The sequence below is a fragment of the Crinia signifera genome, chromosome 6, assembly GCF_055691185.1.
Source record: "Crinia signifera chromosome 6, ASM5569118v1, whole genome shotgun sequence".
Lineage (NCBI taxonomy): Eukaryota > Metazoa > Chordata > Amphibia > Anura > Myobatrachidae > Crinia > Crinia signifera.
Genome location: NC_139222.1, coordinates 5,655,952 through 5,673,032, shown reverse-complemented (window position 1 = coordinate 5,673,032; position 17,081 = coordinate 5,655,952). Strand labels below are relative to the sequence as shown.

At 44.5% G+C, this 17,081-nt stretch overlaps 3 protein-coding genes across 7 annotated transcripts in view; 1 reads left to right on the top strand and 2 right to left on the bottom strand.

Annotated features, from left to right (window-relative positions):
• The window catches only part of LOC146009858 (uncharacterized), a 360,424-nt gene that overhangs the window by 182,712 nt on the left and 160,631 nt on the right, over window positions 1–17,081 (bottom strand). The gene's annotated exons all lie outside the window — the stretch shown is intronic.
• Window positions 1–17,081, top strand: part of LOC146009862 (uncharacterized) — a 151,902-nt gene that overhangs the window by 73,498 nt on the left and 61,323 nt on the right. The gene's annotated exons all lie outside the window — the stretch shown is intronic.
• Window positions 5,593–17,081, bottom strand: part of LOC146009872 (uncharacterized) — a 29,511-nt gene continuing 18,022 nt past the window's right edge. For 2 of the 3 annotated variants that reach the window (XM_083150441.1, XM_083150444.1), the window contains exons 3-4: window positions 16,240–16,303; window positions 5,593–7,829 (exon numbers count right to left, since the gene is read on the bottom strand). In XM_083150441.1, coding sequence (XP_083006567.1) covers window positions 5,659–7,829; window positions 16,240–16,303 — 2,235 coding nt within the window. In that variant the 3' untranslated portion in view covers window positions 5,593–5,658. Of the gene's footprint in view, window positions 7,830–16,239; window positions 16,307–17,081 lie in introns of all 3 variants that reach the window. The other variant, XM_083150443.1, reaches the window with a different exon arrangement.

The following is a 17,081-nucleotide window of genomic DNA, read 5'->3' as shown; positions in this document are numbered from 1 at the left end:
CGTGTACAGTGCCGGGCCAGCCCGCTGATGACGTCCGCATTGGCGAAACGCGTAGGTGTGGAGGACTTTCCTGTGTCTACGGACTATAGCCGGTCCCTTTTATCCTTTACCCTATGCCCATGTGTAAGATTTGTGTTGTGAAAATAAATTGTATTGCCTTTGTAATGATCGGTGTTTGCCTCGTCATTTCATTCTTTTTGAACCTTCTGTTTGCCCATTGGATTCCAGACATTCACGAAGAAGAAGCCAAGACTTGTGTTGAAGTCCCTAGTATGGGCTACTTGAATCACTGGGGTTAGTGTCACCCAGTGGGGTGAATGGATCCTGCACATGAACAGCAAAGTAGTGTGACCCTGATTGTGGCCTCATAACACCCCTCCCATTTTTAATACTCTTGGGGAGAGTCCAGGGAAAATGGCGCACATATACTAGATGGAAAAGGATCTGGCAGTAGCTGACTTTTGTTCAACGTTAGATTGACAGTTAATGGGTCAACTCGACCACTGTTGGTGGACATAGACAAAAGGTCGACATGAATTTTCCACCTTTTTTTTAACTTTTTCATACTTTACCATCCATGTGGACTACGATTGTAACTATAACATGGGGGTGGGGCTATGGGCATTAGTATAGTATACAGGGCTACAGTTATTAGTATATTACCCGTTGCTTGGAAATATCGGCCCGTCACTTTTCAATCTCAGCCAGGAATTTTTGCTGCAGATTCAGCTCTTTGAAAAACAGAATCTGCATTAACGGAAACAGGTGCTACATTTGTGTAGATTTCTGCAGAAAAATAGCATGGATTTGCAGATTTCCGTCTTTTCCGACTTTCGAATTGCGTCCAAAAATTAGACAGAAAAGAAAAACATTAAACAGATCAATATTTACGAAGGTCAAAAACATTGCCCGGGATTGAATATGCTCCTGTATATTAACACAGCGGAGGTGTACACCTACCTTTATCTACATAACTGGTCAAATCTTAATGAGAATGTCCATCGTTCCAGTTCTTAATGAAATTAATGTTAATTTCAGAGAACATTTAGACATTAAAGCATAGAACAAAAACAATAAAAAAAAACTAAAATCATGATATAATCTTCAACTTTTGTTTCCATTTTTGACTCTCACTGGCCGCCTTTTGCAAATATAGTTGCTGAACACACCTGTGCGCTCTATCTACAATGGAAATCGCATACTATGTCAAAAGGTGTTCCCAGCAATGCAGAAGCTCCCACAGATGTGCTGCAATCGCAGGTTACTTTGTTGTCCCCCCTTCTGTCCATGATGTGCGGCTTCCATCTTACTCTTTTCCTGGAAAGTAGCTACAACAGCGCCTGGAGGTCTGTTATTCGTCATAATCTTGCTGTAGGAAGAAGCTTTAACCAGGTAAGCGTAGCCCAGAGAGTTTCGCACGATGGTGCTTGTCTGACAGCTGCTCTCATAGGGATTTATTAACTAAGGGGTTGCTTTTAAAAGTTGACACTTTGCAATATGTTTAAAATATGAAACTTTAAATAGATTATGCTATCGCACCAATCCTCCGACCTGGAATATTGCTGGAAAACTTGAGTCCTGGACAGTACTAACTGGGCTGTGCGTCCCGGATTGACATCCAGGGTCAAACCCACACCCAACCTGGGTAGTCTACAGCAGGGGTAGCCAACTCCAGTCCTCGAGAGCTACCAACAGTGCACGTTTCCCAGGTCTCCTCACAGAATCACAAGTGAAGTATTTAGCTCCACCTGTGGATCATTTAAAAAGTGTCAGTGAGTAATGAGTACAGCTGTGCACCTGCGAGGTGACCTGGAAAACGTGCACTGTTGGCAGCTCTCGAGGACCGGAGTTGGCTACCCCTGGTCTATATAGTGAAACATATCTGGGTTATCTGCTAAAAGTAGCAGAGCGCTGGATCACCGGCACTTGGAGATGATGTTATCTCTAAGCGCTGGCAAAGGGAAGACCCAGCAATAACCCAGATTGGACACGGGTTTTTGGTGTAAAAGGGATATTAATAGCAAAACATGGTGCTGCTTATACCCATTTCACACCAGCCAAAATTCCCGGGTTGGTCCCTGGACTAGTGCTGGTGTGAAAGGGTCCAGGGCCAAAATTCAGGGACTTATATCCCAGGATTTCAACCCTGCTAGCTACCATGGTTGGTCCACGGACCTTTCAGGGTTATTGGCTGGTATGAAAAGTAGAGGGACATGTCCCTCCTTCCCGTGTTTCCTCTGATGATGCCGATTGGCTACACAGGGCAACTTCCTGTTTTTGTGGATTTCCAGAGATACTTATACCCCTTTCGCACAGACCACCTGGCAATTACCCGGGCATTTTCGAGTGCCGGCCCCAATTCACACCAAAAGCAAATTCCCGGGTTAAAGCTTTTCAACCCGGGAATTTGCTGAAAAACAAGGATGGTTGCTCAGTGTATCTTAATTGATGAACCAAAAGGTATAAAACTGTTATTCATTGGTCCATAAGAGCTTCTTCCATCTTCATTAGCCTACTGGTGGTACTTCATTGTCCAGTCTCATTGCTGCAGAACAGCTGTAAGTTCTTATCTGATAACTTGTTATCTTCAGCAGTTGCCTTTTACCTTTATACTGTGTTATGCCCATCGCGTCCATTAAGGTCTCGCACACTTCACTAGCCCGAATTAGCTGAAAATTGCTTGCACCCCTATGGAGGTGCGAGCACTTTTAAGCAAATTCAGTCCGCCATAAAGTGCGCCCGGTGCCGTGATGATTCGCGAGTGCAAATTATCCAGACCTAATAGGACCGACCCCAATGTCTAGGTCAACAGGGTGAAAAGGACGACATAAGCAAAGCGTTGACAAGGCTATGGTTAACACAAGAAAAACATTAACGTGAGTTTCCGATTGGAAAGTAAAGGCAAGGGAACGCAGTACACTAATTTGAGGTTCTAGTGCTTAGGTGTCAATATGGACCCCAAAAAGGTGAAAAACTTTTGTCAACCTCTTCCCGGTGTCGACCTTGTGCATGTGTAAACATGGTATGCTTTTTTGATTTGTTCACAACTTTTTAGGGATGATAGCGGAGGCTCCCTGGGTGTGATTACTGACTGTTTTACTGCTGAATTGACCAATAAACCAATATTGTATTGGGTAACAGTTGTGTTGTTTTCTTTGCTGCTCATATATTAATTCATTGAAATATAAAAACATTCCCAGGTGTTAACCTAGACATAATCTAATATACCACGCCCCTCTTGTGTGTTCTCTGCCACTTGGTAAAGGCCAGTCCGTGTGAACAAGCCCTCATTCCGTATTCTGAAAAACGGTCAATTTCTAAATTTATTTTAAAAAAAAATTCTACCTTTTACCCAACCCTTCTCTTGTACGTCATCTCAAACCCAAAAACTTTTCTTACAATGGGTTCTACAAATGATCGCTCTCTTTTGGAACACAGCAGAGATGGGGCATTAATTCCACTAATCGGTAAACCCTTCAGCTTGTCCACCAAATGCAGCAACTTCTTCTAACCGTATGACTCTCCATCTGCAATGAATCATGCTTTACGGCTAATACACATCATATACTTACAAAGCAGAATCAACGAAAGAACACGACTCGGAGGACTTTATTTTCAACCAGGCACACATAGATATGGAAATGTGAAATGGCTAAATTGCTCATTATAGGTTCACGGTCATTGACATATTATTCGGCTATTTCAAGTGCTTAAAGACGTACAAAGAGTTCTTCTCAAACATGGATGAAGAAAAGGATTGCATTATTAGGTGTCCCGGAGTGAGCTAAGGTCTCGTCAGAGTCTATGATAGACAAACGTTAATTTGCACTCTCATCATAATCTCAGGAACGTCTTAATGCGAGAAACTTTGTTGAACGGAAGCCTTGCCTCTGTAAAGAGCACAACATCCCATTTTAGAGGTCAGTGTCCTTCGCAGGCGATGACGTGTGCAAGATATTACACCACAAAAATCAACACAGCATTAAAGTGGAACATTAAATCGGATCAAGCTCTAAACGTGGTCTAGGGCCTTCTGGTAATGAGATACTTAGGTGAGTCCTCCTAGGTACGCGACATAGGACATTTTACATAAAAACATAGAACTTGATGGCAGCTGAGAACCAAGTAGTTTACCGTGTATATGTGAAAATTGATGACATATTAGGAGGATATTTTGAGATCCATTTTTAATTTGAGTTTCTGACAATGATTCACAATCACCACTTACAACTTCATTATTACCGGGACTTTATCCTGCTCATACCCATCATCCAAGGGCTCCCGGGACATGGAGAAGCTGTGGCTACAAATCTAACTATGTTCACACATCAACATCGTTCCATTGCCAAATAGAATACAGTTACGATCTACTAGACTACAGTAAGTTTACATGCAGAACACATGCTCATTTCAAGTTTTTAGTTCCTATATTGCTAGATATAACGACTAATAGAAAGACGTTGCAGTAAACACTTCAGATGTCAAGGAGAACAGTTTGTGGGATTAGGAGGTGTCATTCAAGACATTCCAACAAACCCAATCGAGTGCTCCTGTGAGTCTTCATTTGTTCAAATGAGAAATCCTAAAAATGTCTTCACCGATGTCCTTTTTTTAAAATGTTTTGGTACTTGTTTCCTAGCACGGCCACAACGATTTAGATCGTTGTGGTCGTAAGATAAAAAATCGGATCGATCGCATCGCATGCGATTTGGTCGCATGCGATGCGACCGATCCGACCGACCGATTTTTCACCCGATTTTTTTTTTTTTTCACTTGATTATTTTCAATTGCCCCCCCAAATGTTACTAAGTGGGCTAGACCCCACGATAGACGTCAACCCGAAGCGTGGCGAGCGCAGCGAGCCCGCGAGGGGCGGCGGTGCGCGTCCTCCGACCTTTTCATTCCCCTACTATTCACTAGGGCGTGGAGTGAGAATAGAATAGTGTGGCGAGCGCAGCGAGCCACCGAGCCCGAAGCGTGGCGAGCGCAGCGAGCCCCGCGAGGGGACGCGTATAACTTCACAGGTATACGCGTCCCCTCGCGGGGCTCGCTGCGCTCGCCACGCTTCGGGCTCGGTGGCTCGCTGCGCTCGCCACACTATTCTATTCTCACTCCACGCCCTAGTGGATAGTAGGGGAATGAAAAGGTCGGAGGACGCGCACCGCCGCCCCTCGCGGGCTCGCTGCGCTCGCCACGCTTCGGGTTGACGTCTATCGTGGGGTCATGGCGGGCACATAAAAAATGTGAAATGGGTCATATTGGCCCATTTCACCTTTTTTATCATTTTTCCCTATGTGAGATGGACTTAATCAAGTCCATCTCATCTTGTGCCATTATAATGGCACAAGACCGACAAGATCCTCCCGATTTCAATGTTAAAAGATTTTTTAACATTGAAGTCTATGGAAAAATCGGGTCAATCGGTCGGTCGCATCGCGGCCGATTTTAGTTGGTCGCGACCGACCGATTGACCCGATTTCTGTCAATCAAAGGGAAAAAATTGTTAAAAATCGGCCACATCGTGAGGATCGTGTCCCTTAATTAAGAGCCACGATCACTCACGATTGTGGCCGTTCTAGGAAACAAGTACCAATGTTTTCTCTTTTAGGACATGTTCCAAGTCAGGAGTAATGACAGAATAGAGGCCTACAACGTTCCTCACTCAGAGGATGGGGAAGTTCCTTCAGCTGCGTGGATTCTGTGATGTCGCACTAGGTGGGATTTATAGGTGAAGTGTTTTCCGCACTCAGAGCAGAGAAAAGGCTTTTCCCCGGTGTGAATCCTTTTGTGGATCATGAGATAGGTGTGCCGGCTGAAACATTTCCCACATTCCGGGCAAGTGAACGGTTTCTCACCCGTGTGAATCCTCTGATGTCGGAGAAGATCCGATTTCTTGCTGAAACATTTGCCGCACTCGGAGCAAGCGAAGGGCCTACCGCCAGAATGAGTCCGCCCGTGGGCCGCAAGAGCCGTCCGCTGACTGAAACACTTCCCACAGTCAGCGCACACAAACGGCTTCTCTCCGGTGTGCACCCTCTGATGTATACCTAGGTACGTATGTCGGCTGAAGCACTTCCCACACTCCGAGCAGGCGAAGGGCTTCTCCCCGGTGTGAATTCTCTGATGCCGCACCAGATCAGACTTGGTGATGAAGCATTTCCCACACTCTGTGCACACAAAGTGTTTCTCTTCCGTGTGGATCCTAACGTGCTTCCTCAGTTCGTACTTCAACACAAAGCTTTTCCCACACTCGGAGCAGGGGTACGGCTTCACGCCGGTGTGGAGGGTCATGTGCTTATTGAGGTCTCTCTTCTGGGGAAAACATTTCCCGCATTCTGTGCAGGAAAAGGGCTTCTCGCCCGTGTGAATCCTACGGTGGGAAATAAGGGTGGAGTACTGGGTGAAGCTTTTGCCACATTCAGAGCAGGAAAAGGTCTTCTCTCCGGTGTGGACGCGTCGATGGATGACCAGATGTGAATGGCGGCTGAAACATTTCCCACACTCTGAGCAAATAAACGGTTTCTCTCCCGTGTGAATCTTCTCATGTCGGACCACGTCCGATTTCTTGCGGAAACATTTGCCACACTCGGAGCACGAGAACGGTTTCTCTCCAGTGTGGATTCTCAGGTGGCGGACGAGCTGGGTTTCACGAGTAAAGATCTTCCCACACTCGGAGCAGGTGAACGCTTTCTCTGCTGTGTGAATCCTTTGATGTCTAATAAGATGCGAGTCCCGGCTAAAACACTTTCCACACTCTGAACAGGTGAACGGCTTTTCCCCAGTGTGGATTTTCTCGTGCCTAACGACATCGGATTTCTTACTGAAACATTTCCCGCACTCGAAGCATAGAAAAGGCTTCTCCCCGGTGTGAATTCTCTCATGTCTAGACAAATCTGATTTACTGCTGAAATTTTTCCCGCAGGCAGAGCAGGGAAATGTTTTCCTCTGCAGGTGGAAGCGTTTGTGTCTAGCCAGTTCTATAGGCGTATTACAGGACTTTCCACATTGTGGGCAAGGATACTCTGTAGCCCCAGGGTAGGCGTAATCTGGATCGCTATCCCCTATGGGTTTATAATAGTCTGTGTCTGTGAGGTTGTCTTCATCACACGAGACAGTTTCCTCCTTAATGATAACGGGGATGTAGTCGGTAGGAGAATTCATTTCAGAGTCTGTGAGATTTTCTTCTTCTTCTTCTTCTTCTTCTTCTTCTTCATATGAATCTGATTCATCCTTCATGTAGGATTCGTATTGTGTCGTCCCAGGTACATTGCCTCGAAGATCTTCACGTGCAGCAGATTTCTCGCGTGTGGGAGATATGTAGCGTTTGCGGCCTGTGGGTGTATACATTTCGGTAACAGTCAGATCATCTTCATCACATGAGAGAGATTCCTCCTTGATATGAATATATGTATAGGGTTGGTCACCTACCCCAGAGTCGGTGAGACAGCCTCTCTCACGTGAGATAGACGAATGTCGTGTATGATCTGTGAGTGTGTTCATGCCGGCAGGTTTGATCTTTTCTTCTTCGCATGACATGGGAGCCTCATCAACACGCTGGTTGCGTCTTTCTGGCAAATATAGATTTGTGTCCTTTGTATCTTCACAGGACTCCCATTCCTCCTTAATGTGCGTAAGCGAGAGTTTTGTGGGTATGGGCGAGACTCTGCCCTCTTTTAAATTATATTTCATGTGTAAAACTGGTTCAGTGATTGGATTATGGACAGATCTTCCTTGATTACATGGAATAACGCTGGTTTCTTCCTCTTTACAGTCCTCTGATGAAATGCTTATTTTATTTCTCCCGGTGGTATTTCCTTCTGCAGCCCAATCTGTGCAGAGAAAAACAAGACACTGGTTAGGATGACTATCGTCGGAGAAGGCAAGGGGCCGGTTAGGATGACTAACGTCAGAAAAGGCAAGGGGCCGGTTAGGATGACTATCGTCGGAGAAGGCAAGGGGCCGGTTAGGATGACTAACGTCAGAAAAGGCAAGGGGCCGGTTAGGATGACTAACGTCAGAAAAGGCAAGGGGCCGGTTAGGATGACTAACGTCGGAGAAGGCAAGGGGCCGGTTAGGATGACTAACGTCGGAGAAGGCAAGGGGCCGGTTAGGGGGGGTGGGTGCGTGGCAAGATGACCCAGAAAAGTGGGATCACCCTGAGACACACTTCCTGGCGCTTAGCAGTGCTTATAAAATATATTTAGACAGATTCTGTTATATAGTTTTAAATTTTATACAGCTGCAGCATGCACTTCTGTGGGTCTGCCTCGACTCACACAAACAAAAAGAAATTTGGGGTGGGTTGAAGTGTATTGCGCTGCTGTTTTAAAGAATTAATTGTAACACACTGATTGGCTGGATAAAAATAAATGCTGGACACACTGTTGTATTCTTAAATTTTATATAGAAATATAGAAAATTAGCAATACACATACATACATACATGTATTGCCTAAATATGAAAAATAAAATAAAATAAATATGAAAATAAAAACAAAAAGTATATATATATAAAAAACAGCAATAGTAAAATATCGCATGAATTGGGATCCCAAGTAGTAGTAATTTTTGTGCCGTTAATTGCAGACCTTAAACAACAACTTGTTTAACCCCTTCCCGCCGCAGCCTGTTTTTGCCTTCCTGACAGAGCCCTTTTTTTCAAATCTGACATGTATCACTTAAGTGGGGATAACTTTTTTTTGCTTTTACTTATCCCAGTGATTTTGAGATTGTTTTCTCGTGACACATTGTACTTTAAGTTAGTGGTAAATTTGGGTCGATACAGTCTGTGTTTTTTTGTGAAAAATACCAAAATGTCGTAAAAAAATGGAAAATTTAGCAATTTTCAAAATGTTAAATTTTCTGCTTGTGAGACAAATAATCATACCACTCAAAATAGTTAATAACTAACAAAGACCATATGTCTACTTTATGTTGCCATCATTATTTCAACCTCCTTTTAATTTTTTTGGACACTAGGAGGCTTAAAATATGAATAGCAAATTCTCAAATTTTCAAGAAAATTTCAAACACTGATTTTTTTAGGGACCAGTTCAGTTCTGATGTGACTTTGAGGGACTTGTATGTGAGACACCCCCATAAATGATGCCATTTCAAAAACTGCACCCCTCACAGTATTCAAAACAGCATTTTGGAAGTTTGTTAACCCTTTAGGTGTTTCACAGGAATTAAAACAAAGTGTAGGTGAAATTTCAAAATTTCATTTTTTTTGCAGATTTTCAATTTTAATACATTTTTCTAAGGAACACAGTAGATTTTACTAGAGAAATGTGACTAAAAATTGATTCCCCCAATTCTTTTGTTTTCATAAATATCCTATATGTGGCCCTAGTGTGCACGTTGACCAAACCACAGGCTTCATAATAGAAGGAGCACCTACTTGATTTTGGAGCCTCCTTTTTATGAGATTATTTTTTAGGCACCATGTAGGTTTCTAGGCACCATAAGATGCTAAAAGTTAGGAACCCCCCCACAAGTGACCCCATTTTGCAAACTACACCCCTCAGGGAATTCATCTAGGGGTATAGTGTACATTTCAAACCCCCAGGGGTTTCACCAATTGTGGTACAACTGGGCTGTGAAAATGAAAAATTACATTTTTTACACAAAAATGCAGTTCTGGCTCAAAATGTTTCATTTTCACAAGGAATGAAGGAGACAAAGCACCCCAAAATCTGTGCCCCAATTTCTCCCGAGTACGGCAATGCCTCACATGTGACCAAAAAATACCATTTGGGTGCATGGCAGGACTCAGAAGGGAAGGAGTGATATTTGGATTTTGCAGCACAGATTCTGGTGGAATGTTGGTGGGTGCTATGTCGCATTAGCAAGACCCCCGAAGCACCAATACAGTGGAACCCCCCCACAAGTGACCCCATTTTGCAAACTACACCCCTCAGGGAATTCAACTAGGGGTATAGTGTACATTTCAAACCCCCAGGGGTTTCACCAATTGTGGTACAACTGGGCAGTGAAAATGAAAAATTAAATTTTTTACACAAAAATGCAGTTCTGGCTCAAAATTTTTCATTTTCACAAGGAATGAAGGAGACAAAGCACCCCAAAATCTGTGCCCCAATTTCTCCCGAGTACGGCAATGCCTCACATGTGACCAAAAAATACCATTTGGGTGCATGGCAGGACTCAGAAGGGAAGGAGTGATATTTGGATTTTGCAGCACAGATTCTGGTGGAATGTTGGTGGGTGCTATGTCGCATTAGCAAGACCCCCGAAGCACCAATACAGTGGAACCCCCCCACAAGTGACCCCATTTTGCAAACAACACCCCTCAGGGAATTCAACTAGGGGTATAGTGTACATTTCAAACCCCCAGGGGTTTCACCAATTGTGGTACAACTGGGCAGTGAAAATTAAAAATTAAATTTTTTACACAAAAATGCAGTTCTGGCTCAAAATTTTTCATTTTCATAAGGTATGAAGGAGAAAAAGCACCCCAAAATCTGTGCCCCAATTTCTTCCGAGTACGGCAATGCCTCATGTGTGACCAAAAAATACCAGTTGGGTGCATGGCAGGACTCAGAAGGGAAGGAGTGATTTTTGGATTTTGCAGCTCAGATTCTGGTGGAATGAATGGTGGGTGCTATGTGGCATTACCAAGACCCCCGAAGCACGGTGAAATGATGAACCTAATAATCCATAGATGTGTGGTATATTTTAAAACACTCCTTTATACATAGGCCGGGTTTGTCGGGGCAAGTTTCACAGTGGAAAATAGTATCCTTTCTTATTCCCTTTTTATAGCAAACTTTGCACCTTTTTTGTGTCCTGCCCTTTTTTGCAGTGGAGGGGATTTCGTTAGGAAAATGCTGCCCTGGTACAATACGGGGGCCAGTACTAGAAGTACTGGGGCCCTCTGCCTGCTGGTTCCCAAATATTAGGCCCTTTATGACTTCCTCTTGAAAGTGCATAAATGTCCCCCTCTGGCTGGTAGAACGGAATAGCACGTAAGCGTTATACAGTGCCATCTGGATGATATACACGGCCAGCTTCTTGTACCAGATTTTTGTTTTCCGCAGGGCACTGTACGGCTTCAGTACCTGATCTGAAAGATCCACTCCGCCCATGTACTTATTGTAATCTAGGATACAATTAGGTTTTGAGGTGTGGGTACTGGTACCTCGTACAGGGACGGAGGTGGTACTGTCTCCATGAATTGTTGTCAGTATAAGGACATCCCTCTTGTCCTTATATTTGACCAACAACATATTTTCGGTGGATTGTGCCCTGCTTTCACCCCTTCTCAGTACTTGGGCAATGTGCGTTTTTGGGAGGCCTCTTTGGTTCTTGCGCACAGTACCGCAAGCTGCTGTACCTCTTGAACCAAGGGCCTTAAACAGGGGGATGCTAGTGTAAAAGTTATCCACATAGAGGTGATAACCTTTATCCAGGAAGGGGTGCACTAAATCCCAGACAATTTTTCCACTAACACCTACGAGGGAGGGGGGGCATTCTGGCGGTTCAATTCTTGAATCCTTCCCTTCATATACCCTAAACCTGTGGGTGTACCCTGAGGTGCTTTCACACAGTTTATACATTTTTATGCCATACCTTGCCCTCTTACTGGGAAGGTACTGGCGGAATTTAACCCTTCCTTTAAAATGTATAAGGGACTCGTCGATACAAATAAATTTTTCAGGGATGTACATCTCTGCAAATTTGGCACTGAAATGATCAATGACCGGCCTGACTTTGAATAGCCGGTCAAAGGTGGGATCATCTCTGGGTGGGCACTGTGCATTATCGGTGTAATGTAAAAATTTAAGGATTGTCTCAAAACGAGTCCGAGCCATGGCCATACGGTAAAGTGGGGTGCTGTACAGAACATCTGTACTCCAATATTGCCTAATTTCTGGCTTTTTTACTATGCCCATATGTAACACCAGACCCCAAAACGTCATCATCTCTACTGCATCTACAAGGGTCCACCTAGCAAATGATGACGTGGGGTTTTGAGCAATAAACTGCTGGGCATATAAATTACTTTGGTCCACCATTAAATTTATAAAATCATCAGAGAAAAATAATTTGAAAAAGTCAATTTCTCTGAGACCTGTTGAATCAAATTGGATTCCTGGGATGGCCAAAAACTCAGGAACCTGGGGCTCAAAATTGTCTGGTGGTGGGGTCCATACGGGATCAATCATTTGGGGGGGGGGTCTCAGCTGCTCTACGGGGGCGTCTTTGAGGGGGTCCCTCATCACTAGAGGAGGAAGATGAGGTTAAGACGAATCCTTCAAATTCCCCGCTTGCATCACTGGCTGTGTCAGAGTCAGAGGCAAGCATGGCATATGCCTCCTCCGCTGAATACATTCTTCTGGATGACTGGGATGACATTTGGGATGCCATTTTTATTTTTGTGTTTCTGTAAGTGTAATGTTTCAACACGTGTATAGTGTAGGGGGGGTACAAACTTTATTTCAACACGGGGGGTATGTAGTGTGTAGTGTGTATGTAGTGCAGAAAAAAAAAATACTTTATACAGGAATTTGATCCCAATAATAAAAAAAAAAATTATATCAACCCTGTGCCAAAAATGCTGTTCAGTGATGTACGTCACTGATCAGCGCTCAGCGGCCACAGGACACCCACAAAAGCAACGTGGGTGTAAAAACAATTTAAAAAAAATAAACCACAGCACTCTCCAAAAAAAAAAACAATTTAAAAAAACTGCAGAAAAAAAATTATATCAACCCTGTGCCAAAAATGCTGTTCAGTGATGTACGTCACTGATCAGCGCTCAGCGGCCACAGGACACCCACAAAAGCAACGTGGGTGTAAAAACAAAACCCCACTGCACTCTCCAAAAAAAAAAAAAATGCAGATCAGTGATGCAGTGATGCAACACTGATTAGCAGTGAGGGGCAGCAGGCACACAACTGTGGGTGCAACCTGACAGGGTATATATAAAAAAAAAAACCTGCACCCCCAAAAAGTTGCTGATCAGTTAATTTATACTGATTAGCACAAAAGGGGGGGCAGCAGGGGGGGCAGCAGTCAGTTGCACAGGCAGCACAACCTTTGGTGCAACTGACAGGTATATATATTTAAAAAAAAAAACCTGCACCCCCAAAAAGTTGCTGATCAGCACAGATATACTGATCAGCACAAAAGGGGGGGCAGCAGACACAAAATATAGCACTCTCTCTCACTATCTCTCACTCTATGACACTGCAGCAGCAGCACACAGAAAGTCACAAGATCCAGGAAGCATCCAGCTGCTGGCAGCACGCTACCAGCGGTGATCAGGTAAGTATCAGGCAAGGATCAGGTCAGTATATCACGACAGATTGGCACGGTGACCGCTCTGCACGCAATTCCAGACCGGAATGGCGTCTGCAGCGCAGTCACCGTTAGTTTAAATCACGCGCCATGGCTGTGATTGGTCCGTCGGTCCGACGGACCAATCACAGCCTTGGGGGCAGGTGGGGTGAGGTGTGGTCATCACCGGTGACCCCCTCACGCCCCCTCACACCCGGCGGTGATTGATCCCTGTGTTACCGAGCGTCTGATTCGCCGGTAACACAGGAAAACGCTGCGATTGGCTGTTCACATTGAACAGCCAATCGCAGCGATCGCCGACGGGGGGGAGGCATCGCCGCCCCCCCCCCCCCCCCGGGCATGCTGGGACATGTCTGCTGTCAGGGACAGCAGACATCGTCCCTCTGTCACCGCGTCCCTAGACGCGGTGACAGTTTAAAGTCATGACGTATATATACGTCATGTGTCGGGAAGTACATCCCGGCCATGACGTATATATAAACGTCAAATGTCGGGAAGGGGTTAAATATAATGATGCAGTCAATTTGCACTGATAGCAGGAGAAGGATTTATCCAAATCATGTACTTGTTGTATAGAATGTATCAATTATATGAATTTGCTAATTATTGAGATGCAGTCACCGTTATAGATGTTATGCTCACCCTTTCTCGTGGCACCTGCTTCGTGCTGATTTTGGTGGAGAATATGAAAGAAGGGGGGAATTTCTTCCAGCAATCGGGTCCAGATATTAGGAGGTTGATGGCCCCTTTGCTTGTATGCCTAACACTCCTCTCGGCACTAGGCCGGTGTAGCCTGTATGCGGTGTATGGATTCACCACATTGACCGCAGTAGTGAAGGAGTAAATAGGATAATAGGATTCACCGTTTGGTGTGGAAGTGCTGCTCCTCTGTTGTAGCGTGGAGAGCGGCTGTTGGAAGTAGCTGATGGCCGGCAGCGGGGGGATTGTGCTGCACTTCAGCTTAAGTTGGAACACAGAGTCAGCGGTGAGCTGGCAGATGGATCTGCGCTTGCAGTGAAATCTCAATCGGCGTAATGCGGCTCAAATACCGGCAGCGTGGAGCGGGTGTCTTTCTCCTAGGAAATCAAGTTGAGGTCTGCTAACGTGGATCACCAGTTCAGGTATGTGATGACGTCAACGCGTTTCGTCCCCTAGGTCAGGTGGGAACTTTTTCAAGACGGATCATATTTAGGCAATAAATGTATGTATGTGTATTGCTAATTTTCTATATTTCTATATAAAATTTAAGAATACAACAGTGTGTCCAGCATTTATTTTTATCCAGCCAATCAGTGGGTTACAATTAATTCTTTAAAACAGCAGCGCAATACACTTCAACCCACCCCAAAGGGGCCGGTTAGGATGACTAACGTCGGAGAAGGCAAGGGGCCGGTTAGGATGACTAACGTCGGAGAAGGCAAGGGGCCGGTTAGGATGACTAACGTCGGAGAAGGCAAGGGGCCAGTTAGGATGACTAACGTCAGAGAAGGCAAGGGGCCGGTTAGGATGACTAACGTCAGAGAAGGCAAGGGGCCGGTTAGGATGACTAACTGTGAGAAGACAAATACAATAGACTGATACAAGGTACTAGGTATGAGAGTTCATCCCTGCCTGCATATTTAGAGAATAAAATAAATTGTTCTTATAGGTATTTAAGGAAATATTTATGGCCAAAATAGGAAACACAGAGGACTTATAGCCAATGGTCACCAAGGTCGTGGAAGAGACAGGTCTGTTCTGTACTGTCCCTATGCACCAAAGAAAACTACACTAAGGTAACCAATATTGTGTATATCAGTGACTGGTGGTAAAATAGGAACGTATGTGCCCTAGTGATAAGGATATTGCGATTACAAAAACACAATTATTATTAGTGTAGCCATCACCACGCGGCTTTATGGGTGGCAGAATTTTGCCGGAACAACGGGAACTGAATCCCTACAATACAGATGGAGCCGCTCTCACTAGAGCATCTCCTGGCGATTCTATCGCTATGCACCGTCCCCCGCCAGAGTCCCACAGAATGGGGTGCATGTGCATGAGACGCTCGCACGTCCTATTCTGTCGGAAGCCCTACCTGTATTCCTGAAGCGGAGTCAGGCAGGGAAGCACCCTGTCCAAGCCGCCTTGCTGACGCGTAAGTAATCTGTTTGTGCGTCCCCGTGCACCGGCTAGGGGGATCTGGCCAGTGCTCGGCAATGCGGAGGGCGACTCCATCTGTATACCAGACTGTTTAAGAATGCTTAAGAAAAATTCTCAAGGATTAAAAACAGAATAAAATGTTATCAGTCATTTATAAATGTAATAGTTAAAAGCCCGTCACAATGACGGCTTTTGGTTTCACTTTGAGCTGTGACAATTTTAAGCCCACAAATCACCCCAAGTACCTATCTGCTCCTACCGCCAATCTCTGTCTTCACAGCTCCCTCTCTCCATATCCAACAAGTTTGAAACAGATCAGAGTCCCTGCAAAAATTGCCTTCACTTTCTCTTATGACATCTTTTAGCACATAATTTGGTCCATCAAACAACCTCTAGTGGTCACTGGCGGTACTTTACTGCCGCAGATTTCTTCAAAACTCTGAGGTGAAGAGCGATAAAAGTCAATGTCCATTTAAAAGGTTAAAGTGGCCATACATCTAAAGATCAATTGTCAGATTGGGCTGGTTGGAACAAATACCTGGTAATATCTGAATGACAGTTTTTGGCAGTTTTCCAGCATTTCAAAGCAAATGGTCAACTGTCATTTGCTCTAATCCATTTCCAGGATTTTGTTCCAACCAGCCCAATCTGACAATCTCTCAAAGTAGCTAAAATGTCCAAAAGTATAACAGAGGATTACTGCATAGAACTAGAGGTGATTATGGTCTTCCACCTGAACTTTCCCTCATACTGTAGGGCAGATAAGGAGGCTCTTACCATGCGCCCTGGTCGTGTGGCAGACATTGCTGTACTTGTCCTCAGGTCCTTCTGAAGGCTCCATCTTCTGGAAGAAAGGAGAGAATACATCAAATCACACAAGAGTGACACAGAACTTGGGATACCTCAAGACATCGGTAGACAACCGATGTCGTGTATCCTCATGCCCTAGAATTATGATTATCTTATAAACTGTCCATAAAACTGAACAGATCGTACAATATTTCCGTACAGTATGGGAGGATGCAGAACCAATCTAAGATATATCTATACGACATAACAACAATGGCAGTCAGAGTCCTCTTTAACCGGAGAGGTCACCGCAGGTCACTAAATCAGAAGAATTCCATTGGAGGTTGAGCGATGGAGCTTGTCTACTGGTGGAGAACATGCTGTCCCTCATTACCCGAAGCTTGTGTGGACAGGTGATAGGTTCCTACAGAACATCAAGTTCAACAATGTGGAGAAAGTTGATCTTCACCTGATTGGGGTTTAAGCATCTATATTGTTAAATGGGAAGTACTGAGCACTAGGAAAAGCGGACACTTGTCTAATACATGATAAAGCAGATATTTATCTGATAAGCTTATCATGCTTTAATATCTGCTTTATCATACAATAAACACCACTAATTACTTAAGCGGTCATTAATATTTGAGAAAAATGTCTTTCATTATTGCAATTCATGAAGCAGAAAAATATTCTGCATTATTAGGAGATGTCCCATCCCATGGAGTCACCGCTCAAGTGAACAGCTAAATGATCTTCTGCTCCTGGTGTCTCAGTCACCGAGATAAGGCACTGGGTCCTCCTGATACAGTCATCACCCAGATACATCCCCC